General features: G+C 41.8%; 1 protein-coding gene across 1 annotated transcript; it reads right to left on the reverse strand.

The window, feature by feature from the left end:
- Nucleotides 1–19,156: 19,156 nt before the first annotated feature.
- LOC122550230 (ponticulin-like protein H) lies at nt 19,157–19,594 on the reverse strand. The gene has a single exon (XM_043690989.1). It carries the CDS (start codon nt 19,592–19,594, stop codon nt 19,157–19,159), a length of 438 nt encoding a protein of 145 aa, XP_043546924.1.
- Between the last annotated feature and the right edge of the window lie 344 nt (nt 19,595–19,938).

Here is a 19,938-nt window from a genome sequence, read left to right on the forward strand (position 1 = left end):
GTTGGAGGCGGTGGATGGGAGATCCCCCGAGGTGATGAGGTTATGGACGGTCTGGGAGATGATGGTTTGGTGGTGGGCATGGATTTGCAATAGCCAGAAAATGCATGCCAATCTTTCTAAGGATAAACTACATTTATAATATCTTTTGCATGGCAGATTCCATCTTAATGATTTTATTGTATAGTTTTTGCATCAGGTTGTGAAATCCAAAAGGAAGATGATAATTGCAAGAGTCCAACATGATCTATACAATCTGTGATGATGCTGCTCCTTTACCAATGTTATGTTGTCCTTGGTTTTCTTTCAAAGGGGTTGTAAATACAGAGGTTCCGGGCTGTCTGGTTTGGATGGGGTTTAGGGCCAATTTGATTATAGCTAACAGATACTGCCTGAGGAAAAAGGCATTCAAGTTTAAAAAAAAACTTGTAAAATGAAAGAGGAGTACCAGTTCTTCCAGTTCAGCTTTTCTCTAGTTTGGTTTGTTTGGGTGTTTATCAGTCTGACTGTTCAGAGCAAGCAGTCAGTTTTTGAGAATACTAGTCAAAGAAAAGTTACATGGAAGAAGGTGTTCCATCTGAATCCCTTTGCCATCTCTCTCTCTCTCTCCTGTAAGACCTTGTGTTTGATTTTACCTTTTTTTTGCCAAGGGGTGTTTATGGGGATTGTTGCAGGAATTTGGAACAGCATCATTAAGTTGTAATAGTGTCAATTCGGGTTTTTAAATAGTTAAGTTATTCTATCTGTTCCCTTTTGTTTGTGTTTCATTCTGTAATCTTGCCAATAAATTCTATTTTGTTTAAAACTACCTGGTTTGATGGCTGCATCACTCCTGGAATACCTACTTTAACCTATAAGGGCTTATGCCCGAAACGTCGATTCTCCTGTTCCCTGGATGCTGCCTGACCTGCTGCGCTGTTCCAGCAACACATTTTCAGCTCTGATCTCCAGCATCTCCAGACCTCACTTTCTCCTACTTTAACCTATGTAAAACAATGAGCAAAGTTCGGGTCTGGGTTACTTTCTTGAAATGTTTTGAGGGCGTCTGGCCTGGTCCATAACAAATCAAATTGGCAAGATTTAACAACACATTCTTTAGGCCATTTTGGCTTAATATATATTTGCTTCTCTAAGGCTTTAGAAAGATAGCTGCCAAAAACTGAATTCTGTCCTTTTTTAGAGGATACTTGCTAGTTGAACCTCTCTTGAGTTCCATTAGCTTTCTTCCAAATAATGTTCAGAGGAACTGATTAATGTCCCCTTATAATATATAAAGGAGAGCAATTTTATCACTTCCTTTTCTGCAGATAAGGCATTACAATTTAATAATTCTTCCTTGTATTATTTTTCTATTACTTTTTCTGTAAACTTCTCCAGGTCTAATTAAACCATTTTAAGTTGTAGCATGTGACTTTTTTTTATTCTGTTGCATATATTTGCAGAAAATTTGAAAGAAACTTGTCCCTCAAGGATAGCAAAGATGGTTGTGTTAATGCGATATGAGAACTGAGATTTGGCAGCAAGGAACCATTCATACTGAAGTGAGGAATATCTTGGATACAGGTATCAGAGTGTTTCACCAAGGTATTTTGGACACACGATTGTACACATTGTGTCATAATCCAAATCATAGCAATTTAGCCCTAGTCCTTAATGTTCCTGTGTGCTTCCCAAATTGAGTTTTCCTTTATTCATTTGTGGGACGTTGACTGGGCCAGGATTTGTTGCTAGTTTCTTGTTACCCTTGAGAAGGTGGTGGTGTTGAGCTGCCTTCTTGAACCACTGCAGTCTATGTGCTGTAGGTAAACCCACAATGTTTTTAAAGAGGGAATTCCAGGATTTTGACCCAGTAACAGTAATGGAATGGTGATAAATTTCTTCGGATGGTGAATGACTTGGGAAGGAACTTGCAAGCGCTGATTTTCCCTGATGCTGCTGTTGTCCTTTTAGATAGTAGTGGTCATGGGTTTGGAATGTGTTGTCTCAGGAGCATCAGTGAATTTCTACAGTCCAAGGTCGTACGCACTGCTGCTACTGAGCATTAGTGGTGGAGTACTTTAAGATCAAGCAAACGGGTTTTTAGATATCTTGGACTCATAGATGCTTAGAGCACAGAAGGAAGGATTCAGCCCATTGTTCTGCTCAACAATCATCATGCAACAGTAATCCAATTTTCCAGCTCTTAGCCTTTAGCCGTAGAGGCTATGACAACACGATTGTATGCCTAAACACTGCTTAAATATTACGGGAGTTTTGGACTCAACCATTGTTTCAGGAAATATGTTCTAGACTCCCACCACCCTTTAGTTTAAAACGTTTCCCCTCAACTATTCTCTTAACCTCTACCTCTTACCTTAATTCTAGATCCCCAGTTTAATCCCTCTACTAATGAAAAAAGTGCCTTCATATCTATGCCACTCATAATCACTATCAAGCTCCCACTCATCATTGCCGGTCCAAGGGAAACAACCCAGCCCCTCTATTTTTTTCATAGCTCAGATCCTCTAAGTAAGGTGTTATCCTGGTAAATTTCCTGTTCACTCTTTCACGTGCAATCACATCTTTCCTGTATTATGGTGGCCAGAACTGCATACAGTACTTTGGCTGTATCCTAATCAAGACATTTTACAGTTTCTGCAGAAACTCCCTGTTCCTGTATTCTAGGCCTCAGCCAATAAAAGCAAGCATCCCATATGTCTTTTTAACCACCTTATCTACCCGCCCTGCAACCTTCAGGGATCTGTGGATATGTACATCAAGGTCCTGCTGACCTTCAGTAATGTTCAGCGTTCAACCATTCATTGTGTAATCCCTTGCCTTGTTAGCTCTTCCCAACTGCATTAACCTCACACTGTTCCAGGTTGAATTTCATTGACCATTGCTCTGCTTACCTGAATAGTCTCTTGCTAACCTCCTGATGCTTATGGCTAACCTTCTCAGTATTTACCAACCTATCAATTTCAGCATTTCTGTGAACTTCCTTAGCATGCCCCTAAATTATGCCCAATTTGTTAATGTACACCACAAAAAACAAGGGCCTCAGCTCCAAGCCTTGCCATTCCTCACTAGAAACAGGCTTTAATTCACAGAACCATCCATCCTATGACCATCCTCTGCTTCCTACTATTTCCTGCCAACCTGCCACTTTGGTTTGGATCACATGGGCTCTTTCTTGACCAGTGTGCCATGGGCGACCTTATCAAAAGCTTTGCTAAAGCCAATGTAGACCACACCCAATGCATTACCTTCATCAATACTCATCATCACCTCATCAAAGGATTTGATCAATTTTGTCAATTATAACCTCCCCTTAATAAATCCATGTTGACTATTAATTGGTGGTTTTTCCAGTTGCAGACATATACTGTCTCTCAGACTTCTTTCTCATTGCTTCACCACCACTGAGGTTTAGGTTGACTGGTCTGCAATTTCTTTGTCTATCCAATCCTTTCTTTTTAAAATAATGGTAGCATCCCTCGAGCACCTGAACTGTGGCCATAGTGAATCTGATAATTACCGACAGGGCCTCTGATATTTCCTCCCTTGTCTCATGCAAAATTCTGAAATATATCGCATTCAGGCCTGTGAAGGAATAAAGTTTTAGTGTTGTTAAACTTTACATAGAACATAGAACATAGAAGAATACAGCGCAGTACAGGCCCTTCGGCCCTCGATGTTGCGCCGATCCAAGCCCACCTAACCTACACTAGCCCACTATCCTCCATATGCCTATCCAATGCCCGCTTAAATGCCCAAAATGAGGGAGAGTCCACCACTGCTACTGGCAGGGCATTCCATGAACTCCCGACTCGCTGAGTAAAGAACCTACCCCTAACATCTGTCCTATACCTACCCCCCCTTAATTTAAAGCTATGCCCCCTCGTAATAGCTGACTCCATACGTGGAAAAAGATTCTCACTGTCGACCCTATCTAAACCCCTAATCATCTCGTATCTCTTTTCTGTCTGTAGATTTATTTATTTTAATACTTAACAATCCTCTACCCTGGTGTCTATATCAGTGTCATTATTTTCCATTGTGAAAATGGATACAAAGTAATCTTTATACACTGCATACTTGAACTTTGGGTCCACACAAAGATGACTTTTATGGTCACTATTTGGCCCTACTCTTTCTTTAATTATTCTCTTGCTGTTTATCTATTTAAATAAACCCTTTAGAGTTTCCTTTATCATACTTGCCAATGCTTTCTCATGCATTTTTTATATTCCTCTAGAGACTTGCAACATTATTTTTACTACAAGCTTTTTTTTTAACCTTTATGTTCGTTCACGTCCAGGTTTCTCCAATCTTGCTCTCATCCTTTGTCTTTACAGGAACAAATTCTTGCTGTTTTGTCTTTGAGTGCATCCCACTACTCCAACACAGTTTTATCTGCACATAGTTGCTCCCTGTCTATTTAGGCCTTAGCTTACTAAAATTAGTCTTTTCCCAAGTTTAAAATTATTATTCATTACCCAACCTGAACCCTTCCCATAAGTAACCTAAATCCAACTAAGTTATGGTCACTATCTCCAAACTGCTCACCTACTAACATGCCTTCCACCTGCGAGGGCTCATTTCCAAACATTCGGTCCAGAACTGTCCCTTTGTTTATTGGGCTTTCAATCTTCTGTCGAAAACGCTCTGCTGAATGCAGTTAAGAATTTTATTATCTCTCTACATTGCATACTAAAACTATCCCTGTTAATATATGGGTAATTAAAATCCCCTGCTATTTCTGCCTTATTATCTTTATACTTGCCTGAAATTTGATTACACACTCATCTTCTACCAATCCCAAATGTTTCAGGGCTGGTAGTTATGCACTCAACAGTGTGTATGTTTCTTTTGTGTGCTTATACCGACCTACATGGTTTTATTTGATGATCCTTCCAAGATGCCAAGATCTCATCCCTTCTCAATGCCATAACTGATTCCTTGATCAACATTACATTCCTCTTCTAAACCCCTCTCTATCTCATCTGAATATCCTACAATTGGGAGTGTTGAGCTGCCAATCTGCCCATATTTCTGCAAGTCTCAGTCATAGCTATAATATCATGTTACTATGTGCCTTTCTATACTGTCTAATTGTCTCTCTTATTATTCAAAATTCTTAAATTAAAATATACCCCATTTAGCTTTGTTAGACTTACTTCTTTCTTATCTGGTCTATGTTTCCTCTGCCTTCCAGTCTCAATTACCCCTATGTACTATTTGTCAGGATTCTATCCCTCTAGTTGACAACTAGTTTAAACCTGCCCCAATAGAATTAGCAAATCTTTTGCGAGGATGGCGGTTCCATTCCTACCTAACCAGTCTGACTTGTGCAAGTGTTACCTCCTATGGAAATAGCCTCTATGCCTCAGGACTCTAAAGCCATCCCTCCTGTACCATTGCTCCAGCCAGGCATCATCTGCTTTGTCCTTCTATTTCCACACTCACTGCTGTTTGGTACTGGGATGTATTTGTAGATTTTAAACTTGGAAGTCCTGTTTTTCAGTTCCCTACCTAACTCACACAAGAATGTTTGCAGAGCTTTGATTCTCTTTCTTTCTGAGTTATTGGTCTCAACAGAACCATAACCTCTGGCTGTTCACACTCTCCCTTCAGAATGCCTTGCGGCCATTCTATGACATCCTTGACCCTGGTACCCAAAAGCTAATATACTATCCTGGAGTTATGTCTATGGTCACACTAACGAATCCGAGTCCTTTTGGCCTTCTACACTTTGTCCTCCTCCCCTAAACTCCTGAGTAGCCAAAGAGCAACCCAAAGTGCCATGGCCTTAGCTCTGGCTGGCTTCCATCGAGGAACAGTCTCTCTAACCATTTTCCAAGGCTGGAAAACTGTTTATGAGTGAGATCATAGTATAGAAGGAGGCTGTTCAGCCCATTGTACCTGCACCAGCTCTTCAAAAGAACATCATTACCTAGTGCCAATCTCTACTTTTTTTCATACCCTTGCACATTATTTCTATTCTAATAAGCATCCAATGCCCCCCTAAATGCCTCATTTGAACTTGCCTTCACCATATTTCCAGGTATTGCAGTACATACCCTATGAACTTGGTATGTGATCAAGTTTCCTCTCACATCACCCTTGCTTCTCTTGCTCATTACTTGAAATCTACGCCCTCTCATTGTTGTTCCTTTTACAGTTGGGTTCAGCTTCTATCCAACCTGCTCATGATTTTGAAAACTTCTCCAGAATCAGTCAGCAGTAGCCAGTGGATTCCCTCTGTACCTGCTGGGTACACTTCATGTACTCCTTGACATTGAATGCCTTGATTTAATACAGCACTTTCATTGACATTATTTTAATCAACCTGTGCGATCAAACTATGATATGTGCCTGGGGCAGGTCGGACTTGAATGCAGACTTTCTGGCTCAGAGTTATCATCGTGCCACAAGACCTGAGCATTTCAATTTTATACCTACTCTAGTATTGTATTGGCAGCAATTTCAATTGAGTGCAGTTTGCCCCAGTCTGTACCTTATGATGTCATACAGAAAACATAAATCTATTGTCAGAGTGGAAATCACCATAGACAAACCAAAATTACAACCTCGACTCAAATACCTTCGGTGAATCTCCCATTATCAACATTCTGTGAATTACCATTGATCAGAAGTTGAACTGGATTCATCCTATAAACGCTATAGCTACAAGAGCAGGCCTGAGGCTAAGAACCCTGCAGTATCTCATCTCTTGACTCCCTAAAGCCTATCCACCATCTACAAGACACAAGACAAAAATGCCCCCTACTTTCCTGGATGGCTGGAGGTCCAACTACACTTAAGATGCTTGATAGCTCCAGGGAAAATCAATCCTTTTGATTGGCACTGCATTACAAACATTCCCTCACTCCATGACCAATGCTCAGCAGTAGCAATGGTACCATGCCTGACACATAAATTTCTCAGCTCTTTACTCCAAATTTCATCATGGCAAAGAGTTACTAGGAAGGCAGAAGGAATGCTACAAGGAAGCCTGCGAATTCTCACTGAAAATGCCGCACACCTACTGACTCATGGGAATATTTAGCCCAAGACTGCCCAAACTGGAGAAGGGGCATCAGCTCAGGTGTCTATCATTTCGAGCATCTCAGATGGGCTTCTGTGGAGGACAAATGTGTACAGTGTAAGGAAAGCCTGAGCAAAAACATGAGCATCCCACCCACCCCCTTCAGCAAGCACAACTGCCTCAGCTGTGGAAAAATGCGTGAATGCAGACTTTTAAAACTCCTCAGCACCCATAACAGCAGAGTGGAAGGAAGTCATCCTCTATCCTGCAGTACTGCCGAGGAGAGAAAGATAGAGAGAAGAGGGTGGTACTATGTGTGTTTATAAGATCCGTCAGATTTAGTCTGTTTTCAATGTGTCCCCATTCAAATTCACAGCAGGACTCAATGAAACCAAGTTCAGACATGAGACAAGCATTCCTTAATAACAGAACTGGAGGTATTGACTCTCTAACATGTTCAGTGGTAGTGTTGCTGCTAAGGATACGCTTTCGTCCTACATAAAAAAAAAGCTGTTACCTATGATGACAAATACTTTTTACAACTGTGAGAAGACGTTTCTGGATAAAGGCAAATTAAGAAGTAGAGGTAAGGAATAAAATATTGTCATCAACCTTCCTGTATTTTAAATGAGAAATTTGCATTGAAGAGACTAATTCTTGCACAAGTTCAATCCCTGTGGGATCGCATGGGGTGAAATTGAAACAAGCATTAGATGTCTTTAATAGGCTAATCCTGGTTCTATTGCCATGGAACCCCCTCCCAAATTTAATATAAAGTACCTCAGTTTTAGCAGTTCCTGTAGGGGCTAACCAAGGTGTTGCTGGAGACACAGGCAAAAGAGAATTGTCAGTTTTCTTGCATTAAAGTGGTGCCAGAAATGGCAACTTTATGCCCTTTTCAATGCACCCATGTGCTTGAGTACATGTGACAATAAAATTCAATTCTAATTCTGAAGTGGAACATGAGGAGCCGGACAGTTCCTCTTGACTCACACAGCATCTTGAAATCTTTACAGCAATTAACTAAAATAACAGACGTTGCTGTAAACTTTGATTACAATGTTAAGTTCGAGGAAAGAATACTTGGAAACCTCAGGAGGAACAAGAGAGTAAGAAAATTTTGCCCCTCATGTTCTTGACAGAGGGTAAACAAAGGTCTAGCTTGTAAAAGAGATGCTGGTGCTTACAACACAGAGAGAATTAAAATGAAAAGTATTCAACTCGATAATAACAGCAAGGTTTACGAAAATAATTATGTTAGGTCTAAGCGGAATTTAATCAAAAATGTAATGTAAAGTTTCTTTTAATCAATTATTTCCATTTGGTACTTCAATAATCTCATTTTTGGAACCAGTTTCCAACAACGTTGAATATTGTAGTTCTTCATCTTTGTGCCACATTAAACATTTTAACAACGGCTCAGTTCACTATAATCTAAACATTAACTCTCATCAATCTGACTTCACAGAATGCAAGTCTCTGTGGGTCTCAACTAAACGAAAAGTTGTTTTTGTAGACAGACAGTACGGCAATAGAAAGTTGATAGAATGGAAATTAATCATGAAAATAATAGGCATTCCTGCCTTGCTTTACCTGAGTATAGTGATATGTTACAGCTTCATAGATTAACCAAATTGACCCTTTGCAGAGGTCTTTGAGATAGATTTTATAATGGAGTTCAGTTAATGTTTATGATACCAAGATTACATAAATCACCATAGCTGTGTGAGTTCTGAAGCACTGACTAATGAAAAATGGACCCACACTGATGTGTAGCATAGTAAAACTCTGAGACAGATTTTGTAATTACTGCTGGCATGTGACGGAGGGTTCCTGCTGTGGCCTGACTGGTCTGCTCAATCAGCCATTGATCCTTAAACTATTGCAACATGAAAAGAAGAGACATTCTTTTAATGGTTTGAAAAATTATGTTGGTTTTCCAGTTTAGCTAGTTTGCTGAATTGAATAATTCCTATACGATTAACACATTAAAAAGAGCAAGTAATTGATTCACTCATGTCTAATAACTATTATTAATATAGGAAAAAAATGATTTAATGAATTGAGAGGGTTTGGACTGTCTTTCTGAAGGTACCACAGGACATGTAAGGACGAGTTGGACTGAATGGTCTGTTTCTGCACCATACATTCCATGTAAAAAGCCCAATGCAAATAGAAAGTCAGCCCATAATACAAACACTTTTAAGTTGAATATTTTATGTTTGATTTGTAAGCATTCTTTTCCATTGCTACACCTAACTGAACAAAAAGAAACTAAAATATTAACCCCCCAAAGGAGACACAGGACAGACATCTGACCAAGTTGCAGAGCATAGCTTGGAACAACATAAAGAAAGATCAGAGCATAAATTCAGGATGTGACAAAATAAATCCAGAAAGCAGTTATATTAACTTTGAAAAATAATCTTGCTCATCTTTTTCATTTGCAACTTGATCTATTTTTTATTTATATTAATTTTATTCAGAGCATTACAACCTGATGCCTCACTATGTGCAGGTATGTTGAGTTTAATAGTTACTTAGCAATGAACCCCCTCCACTCCTGTTCTGATAGTCATGAAAGCCAATTATATCTCAAATCATGACTTTTGTTAGTGAGATGATGTACCTTTTACAGAGGGTTTGGTATTTTGCTTGAGGAGCAATACTGTTGAACAATTATAACTAGAATAAAGCTGGTTTTGTTGCTATTGAGGCTAAAGTTGGTAAACCTATCTAATAGCTGAGTGCGTTTCTTTGATACTTTTACATAAGTTAACACATTTTAATACTTGGTCTCTTAAAATTTCACCATGGCTTTATTGGCAGACTACGCTATCTAAATTTGTGAAAAAAAGATTAAAGATGTCTCTTAAAGTACTCCTGTACTGCTTGCCCTCATGCAAAGATGAAGTGACTCAGGTTTCCACTTGATGGCTAATCTTTCGAGTAAGTGCACTTTGTCTGGGGAAAGAAGAAGCAAATAGTTGTCTGAACAAAGGTGCGGTGAGGGTAATGGCTCCCTCCTGCTGTACTCGGGTGCAGTTCCAAGCAGATTGGCTGCTGATGGCATCATTGAGATACTCACTAATGGGATCACCCTCAGTTATCTGAATGGCAGGGTCATGTGACTGAGACCTAGAACGTGAAGGAAGGCATTGAAACTTTGAATGCATCGACACCTGCTTATGAGTGACCATTACTGAGACAGAGGAGGTGGTCTGAAAATACAATGAGTCAGTCATTTCATCCTCAGAATTACCTCAGGTATCTCCCTTAAGAAAGGATCCTTTGTGGAAGATTCCTGGGACTGTAGTCCGATCCTGTATGTTGGTAGCAATAAGCCATATTTGTTCACATTTTGCAACTTCTAATCTGTGTTGCTAGTGCAGTGCCTCACAATATTGTTGCTACTTCCATATATTAGAAGGAGTTGTATGAGTTTATCTATTTAGAATAATGTAATTTTGGACCAATCCACTTACGATGCGTTTAATGAACTGGTATATATTTGATGTATTCAACAGACAGACCCCAGCAGGAGGGCTGATGCCTAAATGCAGTCAATGGCAGAGGCATCAGTCTAAAAACAGGTTTGTTCAGCGTTTTCCGTTCATAAGAAAAACATTCAAAAGCACCAATAAAAATGAAGGCAGTGGGTCTACTGTATTTATTGAAACATGCAGAATCACCATGCTCTATCCTGAGTTATACACTCATTTTAGACCATTTATTTTAAAACTAGACTTTAAAAGGTTGGAAAAAGTTGCCAGCGTGGGACACTCATGAATGTGAGTCAACATAATTCCTTGATACCAATTAAAAGTGTGTTGTCAGAGTGAATTAGGACAAAGATACTGACTACCTCAAACCTCCAGAGGTATTAACTTGTAACACTGGATCTTGAAATCAACATGAGCATCATCCACCATTTGCAAAAAGAATTTGAACATGTGAAAAGTCACAGGGAGGCAGCCATGTTTTCCCTGCCTGTATGAAAGATCAGCTCAGAGCCATTTGCAGGCAGTTCCACCAAAGACACCATGGTGTCAGTTCAGTCAGTCTATGACCTGAGGAGAAAGTGGGGTCTGCAGATGCTGGAGATCAGAGCTGAAAATGTGTTGCTGGAAAAGCGCAGCAGGTCAGGCAGCATCCAAGGAACAGGAGAATCGACGTTTCGGGCATAAGCCCTTCTTCAGGATTCCTGAAGAAGGGCTTATGCCCGAAACGTCGATTCTCCTGTTCCTTGGATGCTGCCTGACCTGCTGCGCTTTTCCAGCAACACATTTTCAGTCTATGACCTGGACTTGGAAATAAACTATATCACATCAGACAAACAAAATTTGTAGCTTGTTCTACTTTAAAGTTTGACCTGTGGAAAAGCCTCTACTACAGCCCTGGTTGAGACATGTAAGGCATCAAAACTACTCTTCACATCCATCAGGGAGTCGCACAAAGGTGTCATGACAGTGGATAGCCTTTGTCTCTCAGTAACCAGGACTTATGGCTGAAACGTCGATTCTCCTGCTCCTCAGATGCTGCCTGACCTGCTGTGCTTCTCCAGCACCACACTCTCAACTCTGACCTCCAGCATCTGCAGTCCTCACTTTCTCCCAGTGACCAGCCTTGTCAGGCAGCTGGACCCTCAACTGCACCAGGTACATGAGATTATTCCAGAATGTAGGAAACGTAGCAGCTGTCAGGAAAGTGGTAACTATGGAGTCATTTCCTGGAGATGAATTCTGCAATGTTGTGATACCACCCTCTTAGTGCCACATGTGTACTGTCAATGGCACCCTGCACCTGGCTTTGTGACCATACAGAACTGCCCAGGTCGTAGCACTAACCTTGTTATGGGGCAACAAAATTGCACAGATGGCATTGGTCCTGAAGCATTTGTGGGTGCATGACTGAGAGAGCTCACAGAGGATTCCCATCATTCCCTGAAAGAAGCCAGTTGCTCGAATTGTCAGCAGTACGGTGGACCTTCAGAGCCACTGGGTGAGGACGTCCTCTCACTTGTACAGCCCTCAGGTCCCGCTCCAGAATTTGGCACAGTTCCGACAATGTGTCCTGAGATGTTGTGTATGCATCAGCACTGTTCCCCAACCATGCTCAGGAAATGGAATGTTCCGGGCCTCCTGCACACCCCTGACATGGTGAGGAACCCTGCAGCCTTAGTCCTGTCCTTTCTGCATTCATCTTCATTTTCTAAGGTTGGCAACCACATTGACCAACATCCCACCAGTGCCAGGGTGCAGGACTTTCAAAGGAAAGGACTTAAATTAGATATCGAAGGAACTGAGTGTTTCTTGGATCTCAGCAGAGTCATCAGTGGCCGATGAGGTCTGAGCACAGTTCGCCACACAGTGAGGCATGCTAGATATGGATAATGGGTAGGGGGGGGAGTTGCATCTGCATTGCACATCCACATTTAGCCTCACCAAGTGCATTTGTTGAAGGAGCCACGCCGACTAGGTGATCATTGTGTCTCATCGAAAAAGGACTGCCTGCTGCACAGTGGCACCCTTCAACTTTACACTGATATTAAATTCACACTGCACTGAGCACAAGTGTTACACTTGCATGATAGGTGAGAACTTAAACTTGTGTGGCTCACACAGGACTGCTGGAGGTGCACCTAATCATGGTTCCCCTTCAGCAACCACTTACCTTTAGTACCACCATTGCTGATAACTTCATCATTTCTGAGGTGGCCGTAGTTAGTTTTCAAGAACCAATGGAAAGCTGCATAACACCTTTGACCAACAGCTGACCCCAAAGCACACTTATTTGCATGGATAGCATGGTGACAGAATGATTGCCAATCCAGTATAGCCGTCCTTTTCCAATGTTTGCTTCATGTTTTTGCCTCTAAAATACCATGGTGCCCATAAAGTGTGAGTCCAGTAATTGTGCATATTAGTGTAATACTTTCTTTGCCCAACCTGAGCATTGTTCCAGTCATTTTCAAGTACCATCTCACATCTAAAGAAGGGAAACCAATGGCTGGGATCATGATGGACACCTACAGCACTGGGTCCATCCAACTCCCCCTATCCCCCTGCCATCACCACCCCCAGATCATTGGGGCACGGTGGCACAGTGGTTAGCACTGCTGCCTCACAGCGCCTGAGACCCGGGTTCAATTCCCACCTCAGGCGATTGACTGTGTGGAGTTTGCACGTTCTCCCCGTGTCTGCGTGGGTTTCCTCCGGGTGCTCCGGTTTCCTCCCACAGTCCAAAGATGTACAGGTAGGTGAATTGGCCATGCTAAATTGCCCGTAGTGTTAGGTTAGGGGTATGGGTGGGTTTCGCTTCGGCGGGTCGGTGTGGACTTGTTGGGCCGAAGGGCCTGTTTCCACACTGTGATGTAATCTAATCTAATCTAAATGTAATCTTATCTAATCTAATCATTCACGTTTCCTATTGCCTTACACTACGGTGATCGTCCATTTTCAGCCATTCTACCCATTAAGCAGACCCACAACAAAGAACTCCATTTAAATTGTCTTCCCTGCTCCTTGAACCCCAGCATCACACATTGCTGATAGCCAATCTGCTCCAACAGGCCCTGTTGAGGCCATGCTAATGGTAAACAGCCTCCGATCCACCCTCAATCAGTCATTGTCCTTGTCCCCATTTCTACAAATCCCTCTACTTTCCACCTCCAGCCTTGAATCCCTCACCCCACTGCCTCTACAGGCACATTGTTTCAGCCTCTTGAAGTATCAATGGTTGCAACCCCAGGACTGTAATTACCCCAGACCTTTGACCGACTTCGATGAAAAGCTCCCTACACGTGATTGACCAAATGCCTGACATAGTTTGCGGATTTCTAACAGATGATATGCAATTGTCCTGATGACTTGTGCTGGTCCTACAGGACTGATCTTGAACATCACCAGCAGCTCCCCTGCCTCCCAATCTGTGCTGGAATATGTCCGCTGACCATGGGCAGACCAACTGGATGACTGGGAGAAAATAAGGACTGCAGATGCTGGAGATCAGAGTCGAGAGTGTGGTGCTGGAAAAGCACAGCTGGTCAGGCAGCATCTGAGGAGCAGGAGAATCGATGTTTCGGGCATGAGCCCTTCATCAGGATGACTGACTGACTGTGTTGAAATCTCTGGACTACTTGTGAACTGTATGACTATTGACCCTATTGAGATCCCTGACTGACATTGTCGGTCTCCTGCCTCCTATTCCCAGGTCTGCATTGAGACTAGTACCCACCAGTTGCCAACATGGTCATTCGGTTGAATGAACATACAATGTACTTGTCACACTAGCAGCTGGCACCTGCTGTAAATGTTAAGTTGCTGTCATAACGTGTGGTTCACCAAGATGTCACCCGCCTTGAACAGATCTGTACTGACAAGTGCCTATGTGTCTGCGCTAAAGAACATCTCAAAATGGCATAGTGGCAGCAATTGGCTCTAACTGAAGCACTAATGCACTACTGGTTTAGCACAGCATGGCGTGGCAAGGCAATGCATGCATGCTGTGATTTTGCTGGTAAGCACTAAGTGAGTGAGAACTAAGTGAGTCACCTGAGACGCATCCTGTCCATTCCATGACCTGGGTGCCTGCCCATGTGGACACAATATCCTTTCTGTAGCCTTCTCAAATGCTAGTTACCAGTGCTTCCCGCAAATGTGATCTGAGCTTCCCAGGTCATCTGCCAGGGTACTGGAAAGGCACCATGATGGTTGTGATGGGTTGACTGAGGTTAGATGTTAATGGCAGGGGATGTAGGATGCATGTGGCTGATGCCCATGGACCATGCCCTCATTACAATGTGTCCAACATGGAAATTATTTGGAGCCAAGAGGTGAATCTCCAAGTTTGGGAAGATGACAGGCTGCATATTAATGAGGAGAGTTGCAGTGTTACAAGGCTTCCAACAATCAATGATCATCGTCACTTGGCATCTTGCCACTGCCTAGTAAAAATCTTGCCAAACATCTTGTGAAAAATCTAAAAGATGGGACCACATCAGTCAGACCCCAATAAGATTCCACCCTCTGTCTTGATTAACCAATTAAACTGGAACATGGAGAAAGAAACAGTGAAGGAAAAAGAAAGAAATTAGTTGAGTTAATGTCTGTTTGGATACAGGAAGAAATATATAGAGATGGATGAATTATTGAATTTGGAGAAAATAAAACAAGAGGAAAAAATAGAAAAGGAAAAATAACACTTAAACATTTAACATTTTAAATTTAAGAATCCTCTAGAAATGGTTTGCTTCCAGGAGAGGTTCCACAACTTCATACTTCTGTCCACCCTTGAGTTTCATATCAAACACTAAATCATGTTATAAATAGTATCCTTGTAACCCAGAATACCAGCCCAAAATGTCTGGTGAAATTGATTGGTATTTATAGCACAACTGTGGCATGTTCTGGATACTTAAAGGGAAGTTGACCACAAGATCCTATTGTTGTGAGGTGTTGTTGTTAGAGAACAGAACAAGTCTCCAAGCAATTTGTGTTCTTCTTCAGAAAACATTGTCTTTGTACACAGTGGTATTACTGGTGGTGTTACAGGTAGTATTACAGTGATATTACAGGATGGGTTACAGGTGGTATTATAGGTGGTATTACAGGTAATGTTACAGGTGGTGTTATAGGTGGACTTACAAGTGGTATTACAGATAATATTACAGGTAGTGTTAGAGGTGGTGTTACAGGTTGTATTACAGGTGGTGTTTTAGGAGGTGTTATAGGTGGTATTGCAGATGGTGGTTTAGGTGGTGTTATAGGAGATGTTACAGGTGATAATAGACAATAGACAATAGGTGCAGGAGTAGGCTATTCTGCCCTTCGAGCCTGCACCACCATTCAATATGATTATGGCTGATCATCCTTAATCAGTATCCTGTTCCTGCCTTATCTCCATAACCTTTGATTCCATTATCCTTGAGAGCTTTTTTCCAACTCTTTCTTAAATGAATCCAGAGACTGGGCAGAGCATTCCACATAGCCATCACTCTCTGGGTGAAGAGGTTTCTCCTCATCTCTGTCCTAAATGGTCTACCGCACATTTTTAAACTGTGTCCTCTGGTTCGACGGAAACATGTTTTCTGCCTCCAGAGCGTCCAATCCTTTAATAATCTTATATGTCTCAATCAGATCCCCTCTCAGGCTTCTAAACTTAAGGGTATACAAGCCCAGTCGCTCCAGTCTTTAAGCGTAAGGTAGTCCCGCCATTCCAGGAATTGACCTCGTGAACCTACACTGCACTCTCTCAATAGCCTGAATGTCTTTCCTCAAATTTGGAGACCAGAACTGCACACAATACTCCAGGTGTCATCTCACCAGGGCCCTGTACAGCTGCAGAAGAACCTCTTTGCTTCTATACTCAATCAGCAGAAGGACCTCTTTGCTCCTATACTCAATTCCTCTTGTTATGAGGGCCAGCATGCAGTGAGCTTTCTTCACCAACTGTTGTACCTGCATGCTTGCTTTCATTGACTGATGTACAAGAATACCTAGATCACGTTGTACTTCTCACCTAACCTGTCCAGATCACCCTGTAGTCTCCTAACATCTTCCTCAAATTTCACCCTGCCACCCAGCTTAGTATCATCAGCAAATTTGCTGATGTTATTACTAATACCATCTTCTATATCTTTAGCATATATTGTAAAAAGCTACGGTCCCATCACTGATCCCTGCGGTACCCCACTGGTCACTGCCTGCCATTCTGAAATGGAGCCGTTTATCATTACTCTTTGTTTCCTGTCAGTCAACCAACTTTCAATCCAAGTTAGTACTTTGCCCCCAATGCCATGCACCCTAATTTTGCTCACTAACCTCCTATGTGGGACTTTATCATGTGGGATATTACAGGTGGTATTACAGGTGGTGTTATAAGTGGGATTAGGGGGGTTTTTAATTGGTATGACAGGTAGTATTACAGGTGATGTTATAGGTGGTGTTACATGTGGTATTACAGGTGGTGTTATAGGTGCTGTTACAGGTGGTATTACAGATGGTGTTATAGGTGCTGTTACAGGTGGTATTATATGGTATTACAGCTGGTGTTACAGGTGGTGTTGCATGTGGTATTACAGGTGGTGTTACAGGTGGTGTTATAGGTGATATTACAGGTGGTATTATAGGTGCTGTTCCAGGTGGTATTGTAGGTGGTGTTACAGCTGGTGTTACAGGTGGTGTTACAGGTAGTGTTACAGGTGGTGTTATAGGTGCTGTTACAGGTGGTATTATAGGTGGTGTTACAGGTGGTGTTACATGTGATGTTACAGGTGATATTACAGGTGTTTTATAGGTGGTTTTACAGGTGGTGTTATAGGTGGTATTACAGGTCGTGTTACAGGTGGTCTTAAAGGTGGTGTTACAGGTGGTATTACAGGTGGTGTCATAGGTGGTGTTACTGGTGGTGTTGTAGGTGGTATTACAAGTGGTATTATAGGTGGTATTACTGGTGGTATTTCAGGTGGTATTTTAGGAGGTGTTATTGGAGATATTACAGATGGTGTTGTAGGTGGTACTACAGGTGGGGTTATAGGTGGTATTACGTGGGGTTATAGATGGTGTTACAGGTGGTATTATAGGTGGTGTTATAGGTGGTATTACAGGTCTTGTTACAGGTAGTATTACAGGTGGTGTTATTGGTGGTATTACAGGTGGTGTTACAGGTGGTGTTCTAGATGGTATTACAGTTGGTACTATGGGTGGTATTACAGGTGGTATTCCAGATGGTATTACATTTGGTGCTATAGGTGGTAGTACTGGTGGCATTACAGGTGGTATTATCAGGTTGTGTTATACGTGGTATTACAGGTGCTGTTATCGGTGGTATTAAAGGTGGTGTTAAATATAATAATACAGTGGGGGTTATACGTGGTATTACAGGTGGTATTACAGGTGATGTTATAGATGGTGTTACAGGTGGTATGACAGGTGGTGCTATAGGTGGCATTACAGGTGGGGCTAGAGGTGGTATTACAGGTGGAGTTATAGGTGGTGTTATAGGTGGTATTAAAAGTCTTGTTACAGGTAGTATTACAAGTGGTGTTATCGATGGTATTATAGGTGATATTACAGGTGGTGTTGCAGGTGGTGTTACAGATGATATTACAGGTGGTGTTATTGGTGGTGTTACAGGTAGACTTACAGGTGGTGTTATTGGAGGTGTTACAAGTGGTGTTGTCGGTGGTGTTATAGGTAGTATTACAGGTGGTATTAGAAGTGGTATCACAGGTGCTGTTATAGGTGGTATTACAGCTGGTATTATAGGAGGTGTTATGGGTGGTATTACAGGTGGTGTTACAGGTGATGTTGGTGTTAGAGGTGGTATTGCAGGTGGTAGTATAGGAGGTGTTATTGGTGGTGTTACAGATTGTTATACAAGTGGTCTTACAGATGTTATTACAGGTGGGGTTACAAGTGGTAGTACAGGTGGTAGTAATGGAAGTGTTATTGGTGGTACTATAGGTGGTTTTACAGGTGCTGTTATCGGTGGTGCTATAGTTAGCATTACGGGTGCTATTACAGATGGTATTACAGGTGGTGTTATAGGTGGCATTACAGGTGGTATTTTAGGAGGTGTTATTGGAGGTATTACAGGTGGTATTACAGGTGGTGTTATAGTTGGTATTACAGGTGGTGTTACAGGTGATATTACGGTGGTGTGATAGCTGGTGTTACAGGTGGTATTACAGATGGAATTACAGTTGGAATTACAGGTGGTATTACAGGTGGTGTTATAGGTGGTGTTAGTGGTGGTGTTACACGTGGTATTGTATGTAGTCTTATAGGTCGTATTACAGATGGTGTTAGAAGTGGTATTACAGGTGATGCTGTAGGTGGTATTACAGGTGCTTTTATAGGGGGTATTGCAGGTGGCATTATAGGAGGTATTCTGGGTGGCATTACAGGTGTTGTTATAGGTGGTGTTAGAGGTGGTGTTATTGGTGGTGGTACAAGTGGTAGTATAGGAGGTGTTATTGTTGGTGTTACAGGTGGTATTACAGGTGGTGCTACAGGTGGTATTACATATTATTATACAGGTAGTCTTACAAATGGTCTTACAGGTGGTATTACAGGTGGGATTATAGGTTGTGTTACAGGTGGTATACAGGTGGTGTTATAGGTGGTGTTACAATGGTGTTATAGGTGGTAATACAGGTGGTGTTATCAGTGGTGCTACAGGTGGTATTACAGGTGATATTACAGTTAGTGTTTTCGATGGTGTTATAGGTGGTATTGCAGGTGGTGTTACGGGTGATATTACAGGTGGTATTATGGGTGTGTTACAGATGGTATTGCATGTGGTGTTATAGGTGATGTTACAGGTGGTGTTATAGGTGATGTTATAGGTGGTGTTATAGTTGGTATTACAGGTAGTGTTACAGGTGGTATTACAGGTGGTATTACAGTTAGTGTTATAGATGGTGTTATAGGTGGTATTACAGGTGGTATTCCAGGTGGTGTTACAGGTGGTATTACAGGTGGTGTTATAGGTGGTGTCACAGGTGGAGTTACAGGTGGTGTCACAGGTGGAGTTACAGGTGGTGTTATACGTGATGTTATACATGGTATTACAGGTGGTGTGAACCGTAGTTATTTTTGAGCAGCTTCCAATTTGTTGTAAAACATATCATCACATCCTTGGAATGTCCTAATCAGTTATTTAAGCAATTAATTACTTTTAAAGTATATTTCTTACGTTGCCTATTGTACTTAAAGTGCGATCTAATTTGCAATTATTGCCCAAATCCCTGGAACCCAATATACTTAAGACAATTTTGTGTGGAAGGGTGGCTCAGTGGTTAACACAGCTCTCTCACTGTGCCAGGGACACAGGTTCGTTTCTCGTGTTGGGTGCCAGTTTGTATGGAGTTTGCACATTCTCACCATGTCTGCTTGGGTTTCCTCTAG

This window comes from Chiloscyllium plagiosum, chromosome 5, assembly GCF_004010195.1.
Source record: "Chiloscyllium plagiosum isolate BGI_BamShark_2017 chromosome 5, ASM401019v2, whole genome shotgun sequence".
Lineage (NCBI taxonomy): Eukaryota > Metazoa > Chordata > Chondrichthyes > Orectolobiformes > Hemiscylliidae > Chiloscyllium > Chiloscyllium plagiosum.